The sequence below is a fragment of the Furipterus horrens genome, unplaced genomic scaffold, assembly GCF_987537825.1.
Source record: "Furipterus horrens unplaced genomic scaffold, mFurHor1.1.pri manual_scaffold_2, whole genome shotgun sequence".
In the NCBI taxonomy this organism is placed as follows: Eukaryota; Metazoa; Chordata; class Mammalia; order Chiroptera; family Furipteridae; genus Furipterus; species Furipterus horrens.
Genome location: NW_028327172.1, coordinates 173,695,862 through 173,711,207, shown reverse-complemented (window position 1 = coordinate 173,711,207; position 15,346 = coordinate 173,695,862). Strand labels below are relative to the sequence as shown.

Genomic DNA, 15,346 nt, shown 5'->3' with positions numbered 1-15,346 from the left:
TTGAGTGTATTAATATATAATACCTAACCTTTAAATATTGTCAGCAGAGAAATTTATTTGGGTTTTTCCTCAATTTACTTGTCCTTTAATTTATATTAAGGTTATACTAAGAACTGGGAGCAATATGCAAGTGCTTGGGAAAAGATGGTGTTGAAAAAAGTTCTCCAATCTCCTGTCAAGTAGTAGCCTAGGAAAATTTCACAGCTAGTTGTGGAGCATCAAACTTAAGAGGTCTTCTATAGTTTTCCATATAAACTGAAGTGAATGCACCTTTAGCAATCATTTGTAAAACAGTCTATAAAATAGTTCTGATATTTAATTTACCTAAGTATGTATTCTTAAGCAGAACACTTGTTAATAAATAGGTTTAATGTTAAGAATTTTGTACATTCTGTGTAGTAAATAAAAGCTTAGGAGTGAAGAGGAACTATGGTTAAAAGTAGAGATATTCCTTAATTACATTAACTGATATTTTCTAATAGTCCTTAATGTGGTAAATAGGTAAAAATTCCACTTCCCCCTCTGTACTGGTGACTTGGACTGGTTGCTGTTTCTACTCTCCATTTGCTGAAAATTTGGTATGATTACCTCTTATGTGAGTGCCAACTTCAAGTGGTAACAAAGTTACATTTTTCTTAGTTGCTCTGGTGTGTACAGTAGGAGAGATTGAGATGGTGAACATAAAAATATTTAAGTTGATGCCAGGGAAGAGAATAAGAGAGGACTAGTGAAGCAAAGCACAGAAGATGACTTAACTATGTCAGTTTTTCATTAAATATTGTGCCAGCTGCTAAAGAGGCAGAGATGATTAATGGTTAATATTGAGTAAATACTTGCCATGTACCAGATATGTATCATGTTATTTAATCTTTGCAGTAACTTTGTGATGTAGTACTGTTCCTTATCAGAGATCAGAATGCTGAAATTCATGAAGGTTAAATTTCTAAAGGACATCTTGAGATTTGGGTCCAAACCAGCTTAATCTGAGCCTTTACTCTCTTAACCTCTGGCTTACATCTGCTTCCTCAGAGTAGCACACATGTCAAATAAGTTTATCTTTTGGGAGTAAAATTAACATTTACTGAGTGCTAAAGTACACTTTGTACTTTTTCCTCATAACAACTCTTGTGTGATAAATTCTATTATCCATATTTATAAAGATGAGGAAATTAATGAAGTAACTTCTCAAGGTTATATAGCTATTAAGTGGCAGAGGTAGGATTTCATCCCAGCCTTTCTTCGGAGTACTGTCCTTTTGATATCACATAAAAGGTGTAGGTTTTACAGTTAACTTACTACGGTGGTTCTGAATTATTTGATCTCTTGACTCATTTTCTTCATCTGTATAGTACAATTATTTTACCTACCTTGAAGAAAAGATAAAACAATGGTTAAGAGCTGTGAGATCATAGAAAAAAAAAAAAAAAAAATATATATATATATATATATATATATATATATTGGTCTTTGCTCCCCCTCCCTCCATACCCTCTATTCCTCACACAGGGTTCCTAAAACCCTCGTCAATTCCTAAGTGTATAGAGCACTCTGGAGCATCTTTTGTTCTAAGGAGGTAACTTGATAGGCTTTCTGCCTGGTCACCAGAAAGATCAAGCCATGATTAGAAACTTAGAATTTTCAGTCCCATTCTCCATTCTCCAAAAAGGGGAGAGGAGCTGGAAATGGAGTTCATGATGGATTAAGCCTTCGTGAGGAAGTCTCCATAAAATCCCAATAGTGTGGGGTTCAGGGGGCTTCCAGGTTGGTGAACATATCCACATACTGGGAAGGTGATGCACCCCAATTCCACAAGGACAGAAGCTCCTGTGCTCAGGACCCTCCCAGACTTCGTCCTATGTATCTTTATCTGACTGTTCATCTGATCCGTTTAGTAAACTGGTAAACTTAAGTGATTCCATAAGTTCTGTGAGCAAATCAACCAGTGTTAACATGTTTTAAATTTCACATAGTGTATTTTCTCATATCAAAGTCTTTAATCATTTTTTAAGATTTTATTTATTTACTTTTAGAGAGAAAGGAAGGGAGGGAGAAAGAGGGAGAGAAACATTAATGTGTGGTTGCCTCTAGTGCACCCTGAACTGGGACCCAGGCCACAACTCAGCATGTGCCCTGACTGGGAATCAAACCAGTGACCCTTTGGTTCACAGGCTGGCACTCAGTCCACTTAGCCACACCAGCCAGAGCTCAAAATTTTTAATTTAATGTAGTTACTTTAGCTATATATTCCAGATATGTATTCTTTTTTTTTAATTTATTAATTGATTTTTAGAGAGAGACATTGATTTGTTCTTCCCTTATTTATGCTTCTGTGTGCCCTGATCAGGAATTGAACCTGCAACCTTGGCGTATCAGGACCCATTCTAACCAACTGAGCTACCCAGCCAAGGCTCCTAATATGCTTTCTTGACTCAGCTATTAACTTTGGGGGGAAAAAGCAATGATTTTTTTTTTTTAACATTTGATTCAAAATGAAGCTTTAAGTACAGTAAATTTTAGGAATCAACATTTTTTAACTATAAAACAAAAAAATCCTGGGAGAAACTAATAATGTTCTTCCTTAAGAGAAACAAGACAGGGTAGCAATCAGGAACCTGATCTCCCAACCCAGATTAAGTTTAAATCCCAGTTTCACCACTTAAAGGTGTATTGGTTCTACCTAACCTTTCTATATCCCAATTTCCTCACCTTGACTGTTATAGCCATTTAAAAGTTAAACCGTATAACATAACATTTATAACAGCAACTGGCAGGTTGTAAATACTTAGAATTAGTTGGTTGGGTTTTTTTTAACTAATTTACTCCGCTTGAAAGTTAATTTTCTCCTTGGTTTTAACATAATGGTTCTTAAACCAGAATGCCTGAGGATCAGTTGGTAAGTTTAAAATGCAGATTCTGGTTTAACTGACCTGATGTCTACTCAGAGATCTGTATTTTTAACAGGTAACTCAGATGATGCTGATCCAGATGGTCTATAGAACACACTTGGGGCAACACTGCTCTGGGCACACGGATTTTTAGGTTTCTCTTACCTAGTGACAGAGACATATGAATGAAATGACATTGAAATATGATGTGGTATTACTATGGGACTACAAAAAACTCAAGGAAAGCCACAGGAGCATCTGTTGAAAGCAAAGAAATAGGCCTACTCACAACATTTTACACACCATATCAGTGGGTTCCTGGACTCTGAAGCCAGGAGTCCTTGACCTCAGTAAGAAAACTTACACTAGGAGACTGTTACTTTTATACCCTTAAGCATTCCTTTATGTGGTCTGTGTTAATCTGTATACTAGAAAATCTTACCATGGGTAGGAGAGGGGATTATTCAAAGTAAGTAAATGACTGAACAATTTTATTAGCACCTAGAATTTTTAAATATTAAATGATCTCTTTTAGACATACATTTCTAATCACACCATGCTTGAACATACCCAAAAAGGGATGTTATGGCCAAATAAGTTATTAAAATTCATATTCAGTTCAATTTTCTTTAATCACTTCTTTCCTTATCAAAGAATTTGGATAAGATTTTAGAAAGGGGTTTTTAATAAAAAGGTGAGGGAGGCTGCTGAAATACTAGAGGAATAAATTGATTGTATTTTGTAAAAAATTCAAAAGACGTCAACTTTGGGAGTATACACATTGGTTGAAGAGAAACACTTTACAGTTAGAGCCATTTACTGCATACCAGCTCCAAGTCGTTTGCAATAACACAGGCAAGAAAAGATGATTTCAATTAGAGCAGACAGCACAAATTGAAGAGACAGATTTGAGAAAACTTTGGAAGAGAATTTGAAAAACAGCACATGAGAACTGGAATAAACTGAAGATAAAAAGCAAACAACCAAAGAGTTTTAGCAACACTATTAACGTATTAAAACTAAACACACAAAATGAGGTAAGTTCCTTTAGTGTAGGAAATCTATTCCACAGTATTAAGAAACACGACTTTGCTGTTAGCCAATCTTCATAACAAAGAATTATCAAACTATTAACAGTCCCTCAATATGTTTCATTATTCTCTATTATAAAGTTAACACATTCATGGTGGACTAGTTGCAAATACAGAAGAGTAGGAAAATACACATTTCTACCACCCAAAGAAAAGTGCTGTTTGACCTAGACTAAATACATTGCTTAAGATAAAAGATATTTATTGAGAGTGTAGTGTTGCATTAAGAGTAGAGTTTATATCTCTTAAGAGCATTACAGCCCCTGGCCAGTGGCTCAGTTGGTTGGAGTGTTGTCCTTTGCATCACAAATTTGCAGGTTTGATCTGATCCGTGGTCAGGGCACCATACCTATGTTGTGGGTTCCATCCTCGGCCTGGGCACATCTGGGAGGCAAACTGTTGATCTCTCAAATCAATAAGCATATTCTCAGGTGAGGATTTTTTAAAAAAGAGTATTCTAGATACAATAAACAGGAGGTATATGTTAACTATTTTTGTAATTAATGTTTTGGAAAAATAACAATAATCAAAACCATAATAACAGCAATCAAAACCTAGGAATGCAAAAAGTAAAGAATGATGGGATCTTAAAGCTTTTCAGCAGGCTCTCCTTCCAGAAGCATGAACATGCCTTTCCTTTCCCTCTCTTCTTTCCCCATCAGCATTTTGTCCCATGCTAACCCCCTGAACCTGTCTCCAGGTCCCCCTTTTCTCTTGACTTCTCAGTGAGCTAGAGCAGCCCCGCCTAGGCTCATTTCTTTCCTATAACATTTTTAGAGAACCGAAGCAGCCCGGGTTAGGCTCTTTCCTGTGGCTTCTTCTACCCTAAGTCCTTCCTTGTTTCACTCTCCCCAACTTTAATGAAGTACTTCAAAATTAAAGAGGAAGAGACTTTTCACACTGAGGCTTTAAATTAATTAGTACAAATAAGTTCTTGCGTTTATTAAAATGAGTTTAACATGAAGAATTAAAGTACCTTGTTTTCAAAAAAGACTTTTCCCAAGTACCACACAATGAAAAACAAATGGCTCAAGAAAGTCATTTTAGAATCATAACAAACCTATGTACTATACTGAAAACGAATATCAACACTTCCCAAGTGTTATCTTTTCTCTGATCACAGCTCTAAGCAGCTTAGGCTAAATGTACATCCATGACATTGATCTCTAAAAAGCTTTGTAATATATTCTAAGTGTCCATCCTTGAAATAACTAAAGGGTTTCAAAAAAACAAACATGGACAAATAAAAATAAAATACAGATAAAGTAGAAAAGCAGCCCTTTCTTAATATCAGAAGAAAACAGAGCTTGATTCTTACAATGGCTTAGATTTTTGCTGCATTGCATTTTCAAGGAGCAACATGTTTAGCTTATTTTTATAATCTTGGCTTCCTTAAATATGTGTAGCAGATGAATCAGCCCTTTATGTCACTAGAGGTTATGCAGAGCTGTGATTATATTATTGATCCAAAAGCTAAAAGCATAAAAAAACTAGGAACTTGGAGTACCATCCACCTTTAAAGAAAATGCTCATAAACAGCATTCCCTATAAAATTTAAAGAACTCATATTTCAGCTGATTTTCTATATTCATTATACTGTCACTTAATTAATGACATAAAGCATAAATAGAACTTTCTGTAAGCAGAGAGGCATAAAAAGCCCCAATACACTGCAAGATTCCACAGCATGTCAATGTTTCTAATACCTGTAGGTATCTTAGCTAACTAGAAGGAAGAAAGTTAGCAATTTAGGCTAGATAGCACTTCATACTTGGTTAACTTGATGACTCCCTTGGCTGCTTATTGGCCTTTCTCAAGAGTGATTTGTGAGGACTCTGCTCTCTTTTTCTACCTACAATGACATAAGTGTATATTATTGTCAGATTCTTTACTGAAACATTGCAAAACATCACTGTGAAGGAAACTGACAAGAACATAATGAAACTTCGAAATTTGTACATGCCAAAACAAGGTAAAAGATCCATTTAAGGATGAGTGTTAAAACCATATACAGTAATAAAGGGTTGCGGGCTGGGTGAAAAAAGGTGAAAGGATTAAGAAGTACAAATTGGCAGTTACAAAATAGTGAAGGAGATGTAAATTAAGGCATACTGAATATAGTCAATAATATTGTAATAACTGTGTCAGGTGGGTACTAGACTTATGGGGGATATCACCTTGTAAGTTATGTAAATATGTCTAACTGCTATGCTGTACACCTGAAACTAATATCATATTGAATGTCAAATGTAACTGAAGTTTTTTAAAAATTTTTTTAAGAAAATTGATGCAGACAACAAGGTTTTAGAACAAATTGTGGATTTTGTGTCAGGTTGCAGTAACTAAAACCTGTCTTTACCTGTCGTTATGTCTGGAGGTTAAAATAAAACGTGAACAATGTGAACAGTTCTCTTCAGAAAAAAAAAAACATCTGGAATCTTCTGTTTTTCTCTTCAAGGTATTATACAATTTGCAACTCCTAAAAGGCAAATAAGTTTTTTATATCAAGACTTACCATCACCAAGACTGAAATGAAAGGGCCCAACAAACTTCCAAAATGATGAAAAGGCTTTTATTTTCTCAGCTGAGTTTGTTCTTAAGTTATATGCTGTTTTGCCAAAATGATAAAATATAGCTAATAATTATTATTTTACCCTATGCCGGGCTGTTTTAAAGGCTTATATTTCCTATTTAAGCCCCACAATATACCTATGAATAAGTAATATAATCATGTTTACAGAAGAGGAATCTTGACTCAGATGACAACTTATTCAAGTGGGCAGCAGCGCTGGGATCTACAAGTTAGAATACCAGAAAGTGAAAAGCTATTAAGAAATTTTCTGACTGCTTCAAGTTAGCTTCTTGTGAACATCTTTTTAAAATACTTCTTTAGAAGATTTAGTGAACGATAATATTACATGTCAAATGGTAATTTCTTGTAATTTCAAGAGTGATTTTCAGAGAATAACAATAAAAAGGTTTACTTTTTCTTTTAGAGAAGTAACTTCTACAGAAGGAAAGACAAACCAGAGTAAGAGGGAAAAGCAAGTGGGCAAAATGTTACCCAACAGCAATTTTTAATTATGAATCAACATGCATTTCATGCCAGCATTTTACAACACAAACACAAAGCCAATGAGCTGGGAAATACGGGAGCACATTCACAGAATCCAGCATAAAGAATAATGATAGTAACTAGAAATTGTCTTTATTAGAAAAAGAATGTTTACTTATGGTTACTACTGGATCGGTAATCATTGATTCAAATAGTCCAAATAAAACAACAGCGGCCAATTACTAGCGAGGCAGTATGAAAGTGAAAACTGTCGACCTGTAATAGATGCTTGTCACATAAATTCTAGGCTTTTGGTAAAATGCACTCATGCGCACCCGAACACCGGAAACCAGGGAGTGAAAGTCAAAGCAAATTCAAGGTTTCCCCTACAGTGCACATGACAGGGAACAAAAGAAGTGGTGAAACAAGACACCCGCCTCTGGTTTCTCACACAAAAAGCTCCTGAATCAAAACAGTGAATCCACTTTTACAATTCTAGTACGTGAAAGGCAACTGGTACAGATTAATGCCTGGGGAGGTTCCTTTTTAAAATTAGCTTTCGCCTCATCTTCAAACCCTGATCTTAGTCCCTCGGCGCTACCGAAGAAGTTAGGCAGTTACACACAAAAATGCCTCCAGGTATTTCGTCAGGGTTCCCACCTTTCAAGTCCCAGGGAGCAAACACCTGGCCGCTTAGAAGGGCCTTGGGTGGGGGGTGGGGGGTGCAGCTGAGGACGCTGCACAGCGTGCCATCTCCTCCCCCAGGCCCGCAGGGAAAAGCCTCGCCGCAGGAGCTGAGCGGACGGTGGGAAGTAGGAAGAGGAGACACCGCCCCCTAGGGGAGTCGCACGGCAGGCTGGGGGGCTGGCGGGAGGGGCATCGAGAGGAGGCGGCCGGTAAGGAGGCCGTGCTGTCGGGCGGGGCTGTCGCTCCCGCTGGCTCCGACTCCTGCTAGGCGGGCTGTGAACCCAGCTGCGGAGCGCAGGCGGCGGCCAAGGAGAAAGGTGGCCGTGGCTCGCCACCTTGACCCTCCGCTCCCCTGCCCAGTCCCCGGAGTGAATCGGAGGCAGCGTAGGAGAGAGCGGGCATGGCTGAGACCTCACCTCCGCCCACCCCCGGCGCGGAAAGTTACAGCGAGGAGCCGGCAAGGGGCGGGGAGCAGCGGCTGGAGGAGCCGTGCCCCGCTACTACCGGCAGCGCGGACCCAGAGGGCAGGGCGGAGCCGCCGCTGGCCTCCCCCAGTGGGCAATCAGAGCCTGACTCGCCGGTGGCCGCCCCCTTCTTCCTGCTCTACCCGGGAGATGGAGGCGCCGGTTTCGCAGCGCGCCCGCCGCAGCAGCAGCAGCAACAGCGCGCCTCGAGGACCCCGCCGTCGCCGGGCTCCCCACTGCCCTTCCTACTGCTGAGCTACCCTGGCGGCAGCGGCAGCGGCAGCGGCAAGCATCGTGAGTGGCGGCGGGGAAGGGCCGGCCTGGGCCTGCGGAGCCCCGCCTCCGGCTGGGTCTCGGGAGTGGGGCGCCGGGCCGGCGGGGAGGCGGGGGCTCTCGGGAAGCTCCTATCCCGGAGCGCAATCGGCAGCCGCAGCCCGGGCGCTCGGTTATTTACCTCCGAGTCTCCCCAGGCCGCGGGTTCCCGCCCGGCGAGTCTTCCCCTCCTCTCCCCGGCTGAATGTTCATCCTTGGCTGACTGTCACGTGCTCGGCCGGTCCCAGACCTGGGCTGGGATCCTCCCTGCAAGGAGTCGAGGAGGGGGCGGTGCCCAAACACCCGGCAGCCTCACTGGCCCGCCTTCTGCGGGCTCCAGGCGGCTGGGCAGCCAAGTAGGTGTGGCCGCTGCGCCGCCTCCGCTGGGGCGGCCTCAGCTGTACCAGTAAAAATTTTAGGAGCGTTCTCTCCACACTGGTAAATAGTACAGATTCGTCCTCCGTAATAGAAAAAAGTCAAGAACGGTGCGCGAGGTGTCAAGAAGTGAATGGGAGGTGGGGGGGGGGGCTTTGGAAGGGCACCTCCCAGGATTATACCTTTTAGCTGGAAGAGGCCTCCACCTTTTTAAAACCAGTGTTACAGGAGCCCTCTGAATGCAGCTAACCCTATTCTGTGTGTGCTTTTGGTCAACAGATGTTTACTGCTACTTGCAATGAGCGGGGCCCTAGACTGGGCAATTGCGTATAAGTCTCTGGGAAGAGTGTTAAATCTGATTTAAAAGACTAGATCTTACACTGTGGGAATGTGACTAAAGATACAAGGCATGATATATGTAAAATGCAAAATATTTTGCTGTGTTTCTCTCCCTGAAAAGGGAAGGAAACTTGCCTAGGGTGATGAAGGTCTCTGTCTCTCTCTTTGTGTCTCTGTCTCTCTGTCTCTCTGTCTCTCTGTCTCTCTCTCTCTCTCTCTCTCTCTCTCTCTCTCACTGTCATAGAACTAGCGAATTTTTTAGGACCAAGGCAAACCTTTAAATTGCTCTACACTGCCAAGCAACCCTGAGTTGACTATTTCCTATGTGCATCCGCCATGATTATCATAGTTTATCCTCATATCTCTGTGAGCCATATATGATGCACTTTTTCAGAAGAGGAATCTGAGTATCCTTATTAAATGATTTGTCCTAAGTAACAAAGTAAGTGAAAGAATGAAGTTAGCCCAGAAACCTTGCCCACTAATCTCATGCTCTTTAAGCAAACACTGCATGTCCAAAACTGGTGGTGGGATGGTTCCTCCTAGGTTATGGTTATGGTTATCAATGACTTTTTTTTTTTCATTATAAAGTTTTTTTTATTTCAACAACTGTCAAATATTATAAATAATACAGGAATAAGAATGGTTAACTGAAAAGTTATAAGGAAAACATCATCATAAAACAGCACTCAGCAGAGCAAATTTCAAGAGTAAGGATACACTGTGCTTCTGATTGAACAGCACAGCCTAACATGATTCAAGTCAAAGAAGCAATTTTTTTTAAAAAGGAGGGAGGGGCCACAGGATGCAGAGTATGGAAGCCTTTTAGTTTAGTGTCCCCAAAGTTGACTGTGGAAGTAAAAAGTTTCTACATTTAAAAAGTTTATATAAAGTTACATGAATTGCAATTCTCATAAAAGTCAAAATGAAATGTTCTGCATAGGACAAAAGATATGCCTAAGCAACATATCATATTTGCACAAGGCCACTGAATGTCATGGATATTAGGAACAAATGAAAAAGCTTAAGTCTACGGGCATACTGAGGAAAAGAGTTCAGTTTGGTATTCTAGAAGCCCATGATTGTAAACTACTCTTACTTTACAAAAGCTCTAACGGCATACAGAGTTTTGTGTAGGAACTTTTGTGCTTCTGGTTGGCACATCATCTATTCTTTAGTATGTGAAATTAATACAGACATTTGTGAGAAGTTGTGCAAAACTACTGTATTTACAAAAATGACACAAAAGTGAATTCAACAGTCAATGCACATGCATACTTCATTCATATCTTTAACAAACAAAAGGTACTGTAACTATATAACTGAATAAGAATATTAGCTTCAATGGCAGCTGTTAAGCACTAGGGTCACATAAGTTACACCAGAATGGGCAAATATTGCCCAAGTAAACTTCTATTGTTAAAGCTGAATCGGGTTTAAGGCCATTCAAGTTCAAGCACAGAAATACAAATCTTTTAGAGCTCCATCTATTTGTGTTTGAAATACGTGACCTTTCTTCCAACTTGTGGCCTTAAACTGTGTTTTATAAAATCCAAAAGGAAGATACAGAAGAAATCAATACAGTAAAGGTTAATTAAATAAGAGTTACACCCAGCTATAATTAGAATGAATGAAAGAAAGCCAAAACGTTAAAACTGTAAAACTAGCTTGGTAGTTTGTTAGGACCAGTCCTACTACAGGAGTTAGGTAATATATACAATTATTTTCAAGTAAATTACTTTATGTTGCTCTAACATGTTCTCTTCATCATTGCACTGTTAAACTAATCAAAAACTCTACATATGTGTCTTCCCTTAAACAGCAGCACACACTACCACTACCTGCAAAGCTGTCACTCTCAAATGACTTAGTGAATGAAACAGATAAAAAGCGGGGAAGTAACATATTAAGGAAAACCAGTGGGAATTAGAAGACGCATGCAGTTCAGCTCTTTTCATCAGCCAGCCAGCTTGCTAGCAACAAGGAATGGTTTCTGTTGAGGAAGGTCCTGTAGAGTGGGAATGTGGTCACCAGTGACCTCTGTCTTATCTGGGGCTGCAGTAGGAAGTTGCTTGTTCTTTTTTTTTTTTAATGATTTATGTATTTGTTTGTTTGTTTTTAGAGAGAGGGGAAAGGAGAAAGAGAGGGAGAGAAACATCACTGTGTGGTTGCTTCTCACTCGCGCCCCCAACTGGGGACCTGATGTGCAACCTAGTCATGTGCCCTGACTGGGAATCGAACCAGCGACACTTGGTTCACAGGCCGACGCTCAATCCACTGAGCCACAGCAGCCAGGAAGTTGCTTGTTCTTCATTTTTGCTTTAGCCATGTTGTAATCCACAGAATCAAAATATTTTTGCCCTTTCTGTAATCGCTTCCTTAAGAAATCTGAACCTCTAGGCTTTTGTTCCAAATGATGATACCTTGCTTTTAATTTTGCTTCTTCAGCTTTCTCTGGATTAGTTACTTTGTCTTCCATTTCCTTCTGCTCCTCCGCGGAGGCTGCCTCGGGAACTTCTGCAGACATACTGCTCCCTCTGAGGACCCTCTTCTCGGACTCCGTCATGCTAGACCAGTGACTCTTTATGTCTTCATATTCTTCATGAAAATAAACTGAATGGCCAATTGGGACTGCACCAAATAAATTGCCATTGTGAAGGAGGACACATTTCAAGCTCCGCTTTGAGCTATTGAACAGTCGCCATTTAGTTGCATTCTAAATTGGAATTCCCAATTCCTCTCCATTAAACCATCTATGTATGGCAATACACAAAGCCACCATCAATTCTAGAGTTCTGCAGAAGTGTATTTTCTCTTGATCAAAGGTAGGATGGCTTCGCTCCTTTTTCAAGCAAGTTTTTCTCGTGCAGTCTTGATGCTAGGAGTTCTGAATCCTTTTTGAATACTAGTCCCAAATCTCGTGCCAAATCATTCAACTCATGCTGATCAAATCCCTTATGAACTGAGTAATCTTCAATTTCAAAAATCTTCATCATTGCTGTCACTTAGTTCTTCACCATACTCCTGTTTTTTGGAAGAGAGTAGTTCTATGAAAACTGGTACTGGGATTTCAGCTGAATGAGGCACTGGGTGTATAGCTGATGGTAGACTAGGATACTCTATTTTACATTTATTTTTCTGGTTATATCCTGACATTTTTACTATACATAAGTAACAGTCACTTGAATGATCTCTAGGCTCTTGCCAAACCATAGGTATACCAAATGGCAATTTATCACGTGTTCCCTTCGTCCACATCCGTAAACTCTTGACACACTGCTTGCACACCTTGTGAGGGGCCCAAGACTTATCTTGATCACCAAGTTTTACTTAAAAATATGCAAAATAGGCTTGCCCCACAAATGCACTGATGTTTGTCTTTTGACTGGGAATGGTGAAACTGCCACAGATATGGTAAAATGAATCAGGGTTGTTCAGGCACTTATGATGAGAAATAGCAGAGGCAGACATGATCTGAAGGAAAGGAAATAAGTATGTATGTAAATAAATAAATTCTGCTAACTCCTTGTATACAGATAAGAAATCAGGCTACACTTCAGAATAGGATTCACTCTATAGAGCAGCACACAACCTCTCACCACATTCTCATGTGTAACTGAATAGCCTAGACAAGTATGAACCTGTCGCTGGTCTCCAAGGTTGTCCCCTAGCCCTCCCCACCAGAGGGAGGTTTGCTCTCAGCCAATAGGAGAGCCCTAGTTCTTCCCTTGATCCAGGCTTGATCCAGCCTAGACTGGTCACATTAAGATAAGCTGTCAAGAAAAACTTGACATGGTAGAAGAAAACTAACTGCAGTTTTGAAATCAGCATGCCTATTTAAGTCTAAAACAGCTGAAAAATCGAACTCAACAGGAATTGTGTTAAAAATTGTTCCCCTGTGTAATACATTTAGTACAAAGTGAACTTTCCTCTCTGTAGGTCCCCAAGCCCCCATTGATTATTTGAGGACACCACCTTTGAGTTTGGTGAGTTGTCTTTCAGAACTTATGCATATACAGTAGTCCCTCTCTATATCGTGGTTCACTTAGCCTCACTGTATTTCAGGATTTTAAAAATATAGTATTTAATTATCGCAGATTTTTCACTCTATCGCAGGATTTTGCGGTACTGTATATGTTGTTAAACTTATGTAGGTTTAAGAGTGTAGAATAAATGTAAGGTTCCTACTTCGCAGGGGAGTCTAGAATGTAATACCCGCAATAAGTAAGGGAATACTGTATTCACAGACATGTAGATGTTCATATTTAATGGGCCATTTTCCCATTAGTATATGATCTTCCACACCAGTTTCTCGTCAACTGTGTAAGAAGGAGCTATTGGATTGGCCAAAAAGTTTGTTTGGTTTTTCAATAAGATGGCTCTAGTAGTGCTTAGTTGTCTTTAACTTCATTTGAAACAATTTTGTTAGATTATATATTGACTGCAGTCATATGAGCCTGCATTAAAAAAAAATAACATCAAAATTGATAAATTTTTGTGTAGGCATTTTAATATTAAATATAGAAGAAAATATACAACATTTTTGGCATATTATGCTTTATTATTTCAAGAAAGGTAAAACAACTGAAATAAAAAAAGATTCATGCAGTGTATAGCAAAGGTGCTATGACTGATTGAATGTGTCAGAAGTGGTTTGCGAAGTTTTGTGCTGGAGATTACTCATTGGATGATGCTCCACAGTTGGGTAGGCTCGTTGAAGTTGATAGTGATCAAATTGAGACATTAATTGAGAATAATCAGTGTTTTACCACTTGGGAGATAGCCAACATACTCAAAATATCCAAATCAATAAAGCTATTTGTGAAAATGAAAAAAGAATTTATTTTACAGATAAAACCATACTTTTTGGCCAACCCAGTACTTGCATGTCATGGTCCAATACATTTAATGCCTTCCTTTTCGATCCTAACTTTACAAGTCATCTTGCGGATGGACTGGATGGGTAAGAGATGGCTTCTCCTTGGCTTACCTACAAGGTAAGAGGCACTCCTACCATCTGACAGTTACTCTTTTCTTCTTCCAACTCTCAGAGCTGCAGCAAACATTTATGTTTAAGGCAATGCCATGCAAGTAGCCCACATCTCTGCCCTGGTCTTTTCTCTCCCAATTACAGCAGTATACAAAAAAAAAAATTTCTTTTAATGTCCCACCCACAAAGAAGCAGCCTGTTTCTGTATTTGTATGGGCTGTTTTGAGATGGGCGGAGGGCTAGGAGAGGAATAGAAAGAAGGGGGAGAAACCTTGGAAAGGACTGGCAGCTTTACTATGACCTCCTACTTAACACGTTGCATACCGGAGTATTTAAATGCCTTTTAGAAATGACGAGAATTCACGCCATCCGTACACAATGTATTAAAAGTCGAATATGCCTGTGAGTGCCTTACTTGAGCCATGAAAAGTACAGAGAATGATGCTCCTACACACATTTTACTGTTTTTCACAGAAGCACTTGTAAGAATCTCTGATTTGGGGAAGGAGCTTTCTTACTTGCATGTAAACCCAGGGATGAATATTTAAGGTGAGAAAATTACTTTTATGTTCACAGTTTTATACACAATATAAAGGTATGTATATCCGGGCAAGATGGAGTCATAGACAGACACGCTGCATCTCCCTCCACAACTAAGAAGGAATATAACTACATCAAAACTTGAAACAACCAGAAGTTCCAGAAAATCAAACTGCACGGAAGTCCAGCAAACAGAGATATAAAAAAGAAATACTCATCCAGACAGGTAGGAGGGGCAGAGCCAGGGCGGAGAGGATGTGGTGTGTTGGCGGCAGCAGGCCAGCAGAAAGTGCAGTCACACGTTTTAAAAAGTCAGGAGGGACACCTGGGGAGCATTCCCAACTCCTCACCGGACCTCGCAGTTCACTGTCCCAGCACCAGGGAAAATTAAGCCTCATTGCTTCTGACTGTGCAGACCAGTGAGGGTTGGGGTGGAGGAAGAAACTGCCAGTCTCTCAGCAGAGTCCACTTGTTTAAAAGGCCCCCACAGTCCTAGAACATCCGCAGACCCACCCACTCTGGGAACAACGGCCAGAGCAGCAGCTAGAGGGGTGCCAGTCTGGTACGGAAGTGGGAGAGGTGCCTGGAAAAGGGGCGAGTGCTGGGCA

The 15,346-nt window shown here is 40.2% G+C and overlaps 2 protein-coding genes across 3 annotated transcripts in view; one reads left to right on the top strand and one right to left on the bottom strand.

Annotated features, from left to right (window-relative positions):
- Positions 1 to 7,902: 7,902 nt before the first annotated feature.
- RUFY3 (RUN and FYVE domain containing 3) overlaps positions 7,903 to 15,346 on the top strand; it is a 71,027-nt gene continuing 63,583 nt past the window's right edge. Inside the window, exon 1 of one of the 2 annotated variants that reach the window (XM_090266790.1) lies at positions 7,903 to 8,476. In XM_090266790.1, the coding sequence (XP_090122916.1) occupies positions 8,119 to 8,476 (358 nt within the window). In that variant the 5' untranslated portion in view covers positions 7,903 to 8,118. The remainder of the gene's footprint in view (positions 8,477 to 15,346) is intronic. The other variant, XM_090266788.1, reaches the window with a different exon arrangement.
- LOC150020013 (cAMP-regulated phosphoprotein 19-like) lies at positions 11,107 to 11,757 on the bottom strand. The gene is made up of 2 exons (XM_090268117.1): positions 11,495 to 11,757; positions 11,107 to 11,263 (listed from the first exon to the last, which is right to left on the bottom strand). The coding sequence occupies exons 1-2, from the start codon at positions 11,733 to 11,735 to the stop codon at positions 11,166 to 11,168; spliced, it is 339 nt and encodes a 112-aa protein (XP_090124243.1). The 5' UTR covers positions 11,736 to 11,757; the 3' UTR covers positions 11,107 to 11,165.

Excerpts from the sequence above, each read along its gene's own strand:
- LOC150020013 (XM_090268117.1), bottom strand. The coding sequence starts at position 11,735 with ATGTCTGCAGAAGTTCCCGAGGCAGCCTCCGCGGAGGAGCAGAAGGAA. Across the intron at positions 11,264-11,494 it reads CAAGCAACTTCCTGGCTGCT|CCCCAGATAAGACAGAGGTC; the intron begins GTGGCTCAGTGG and ends TTCCTACTGCAG.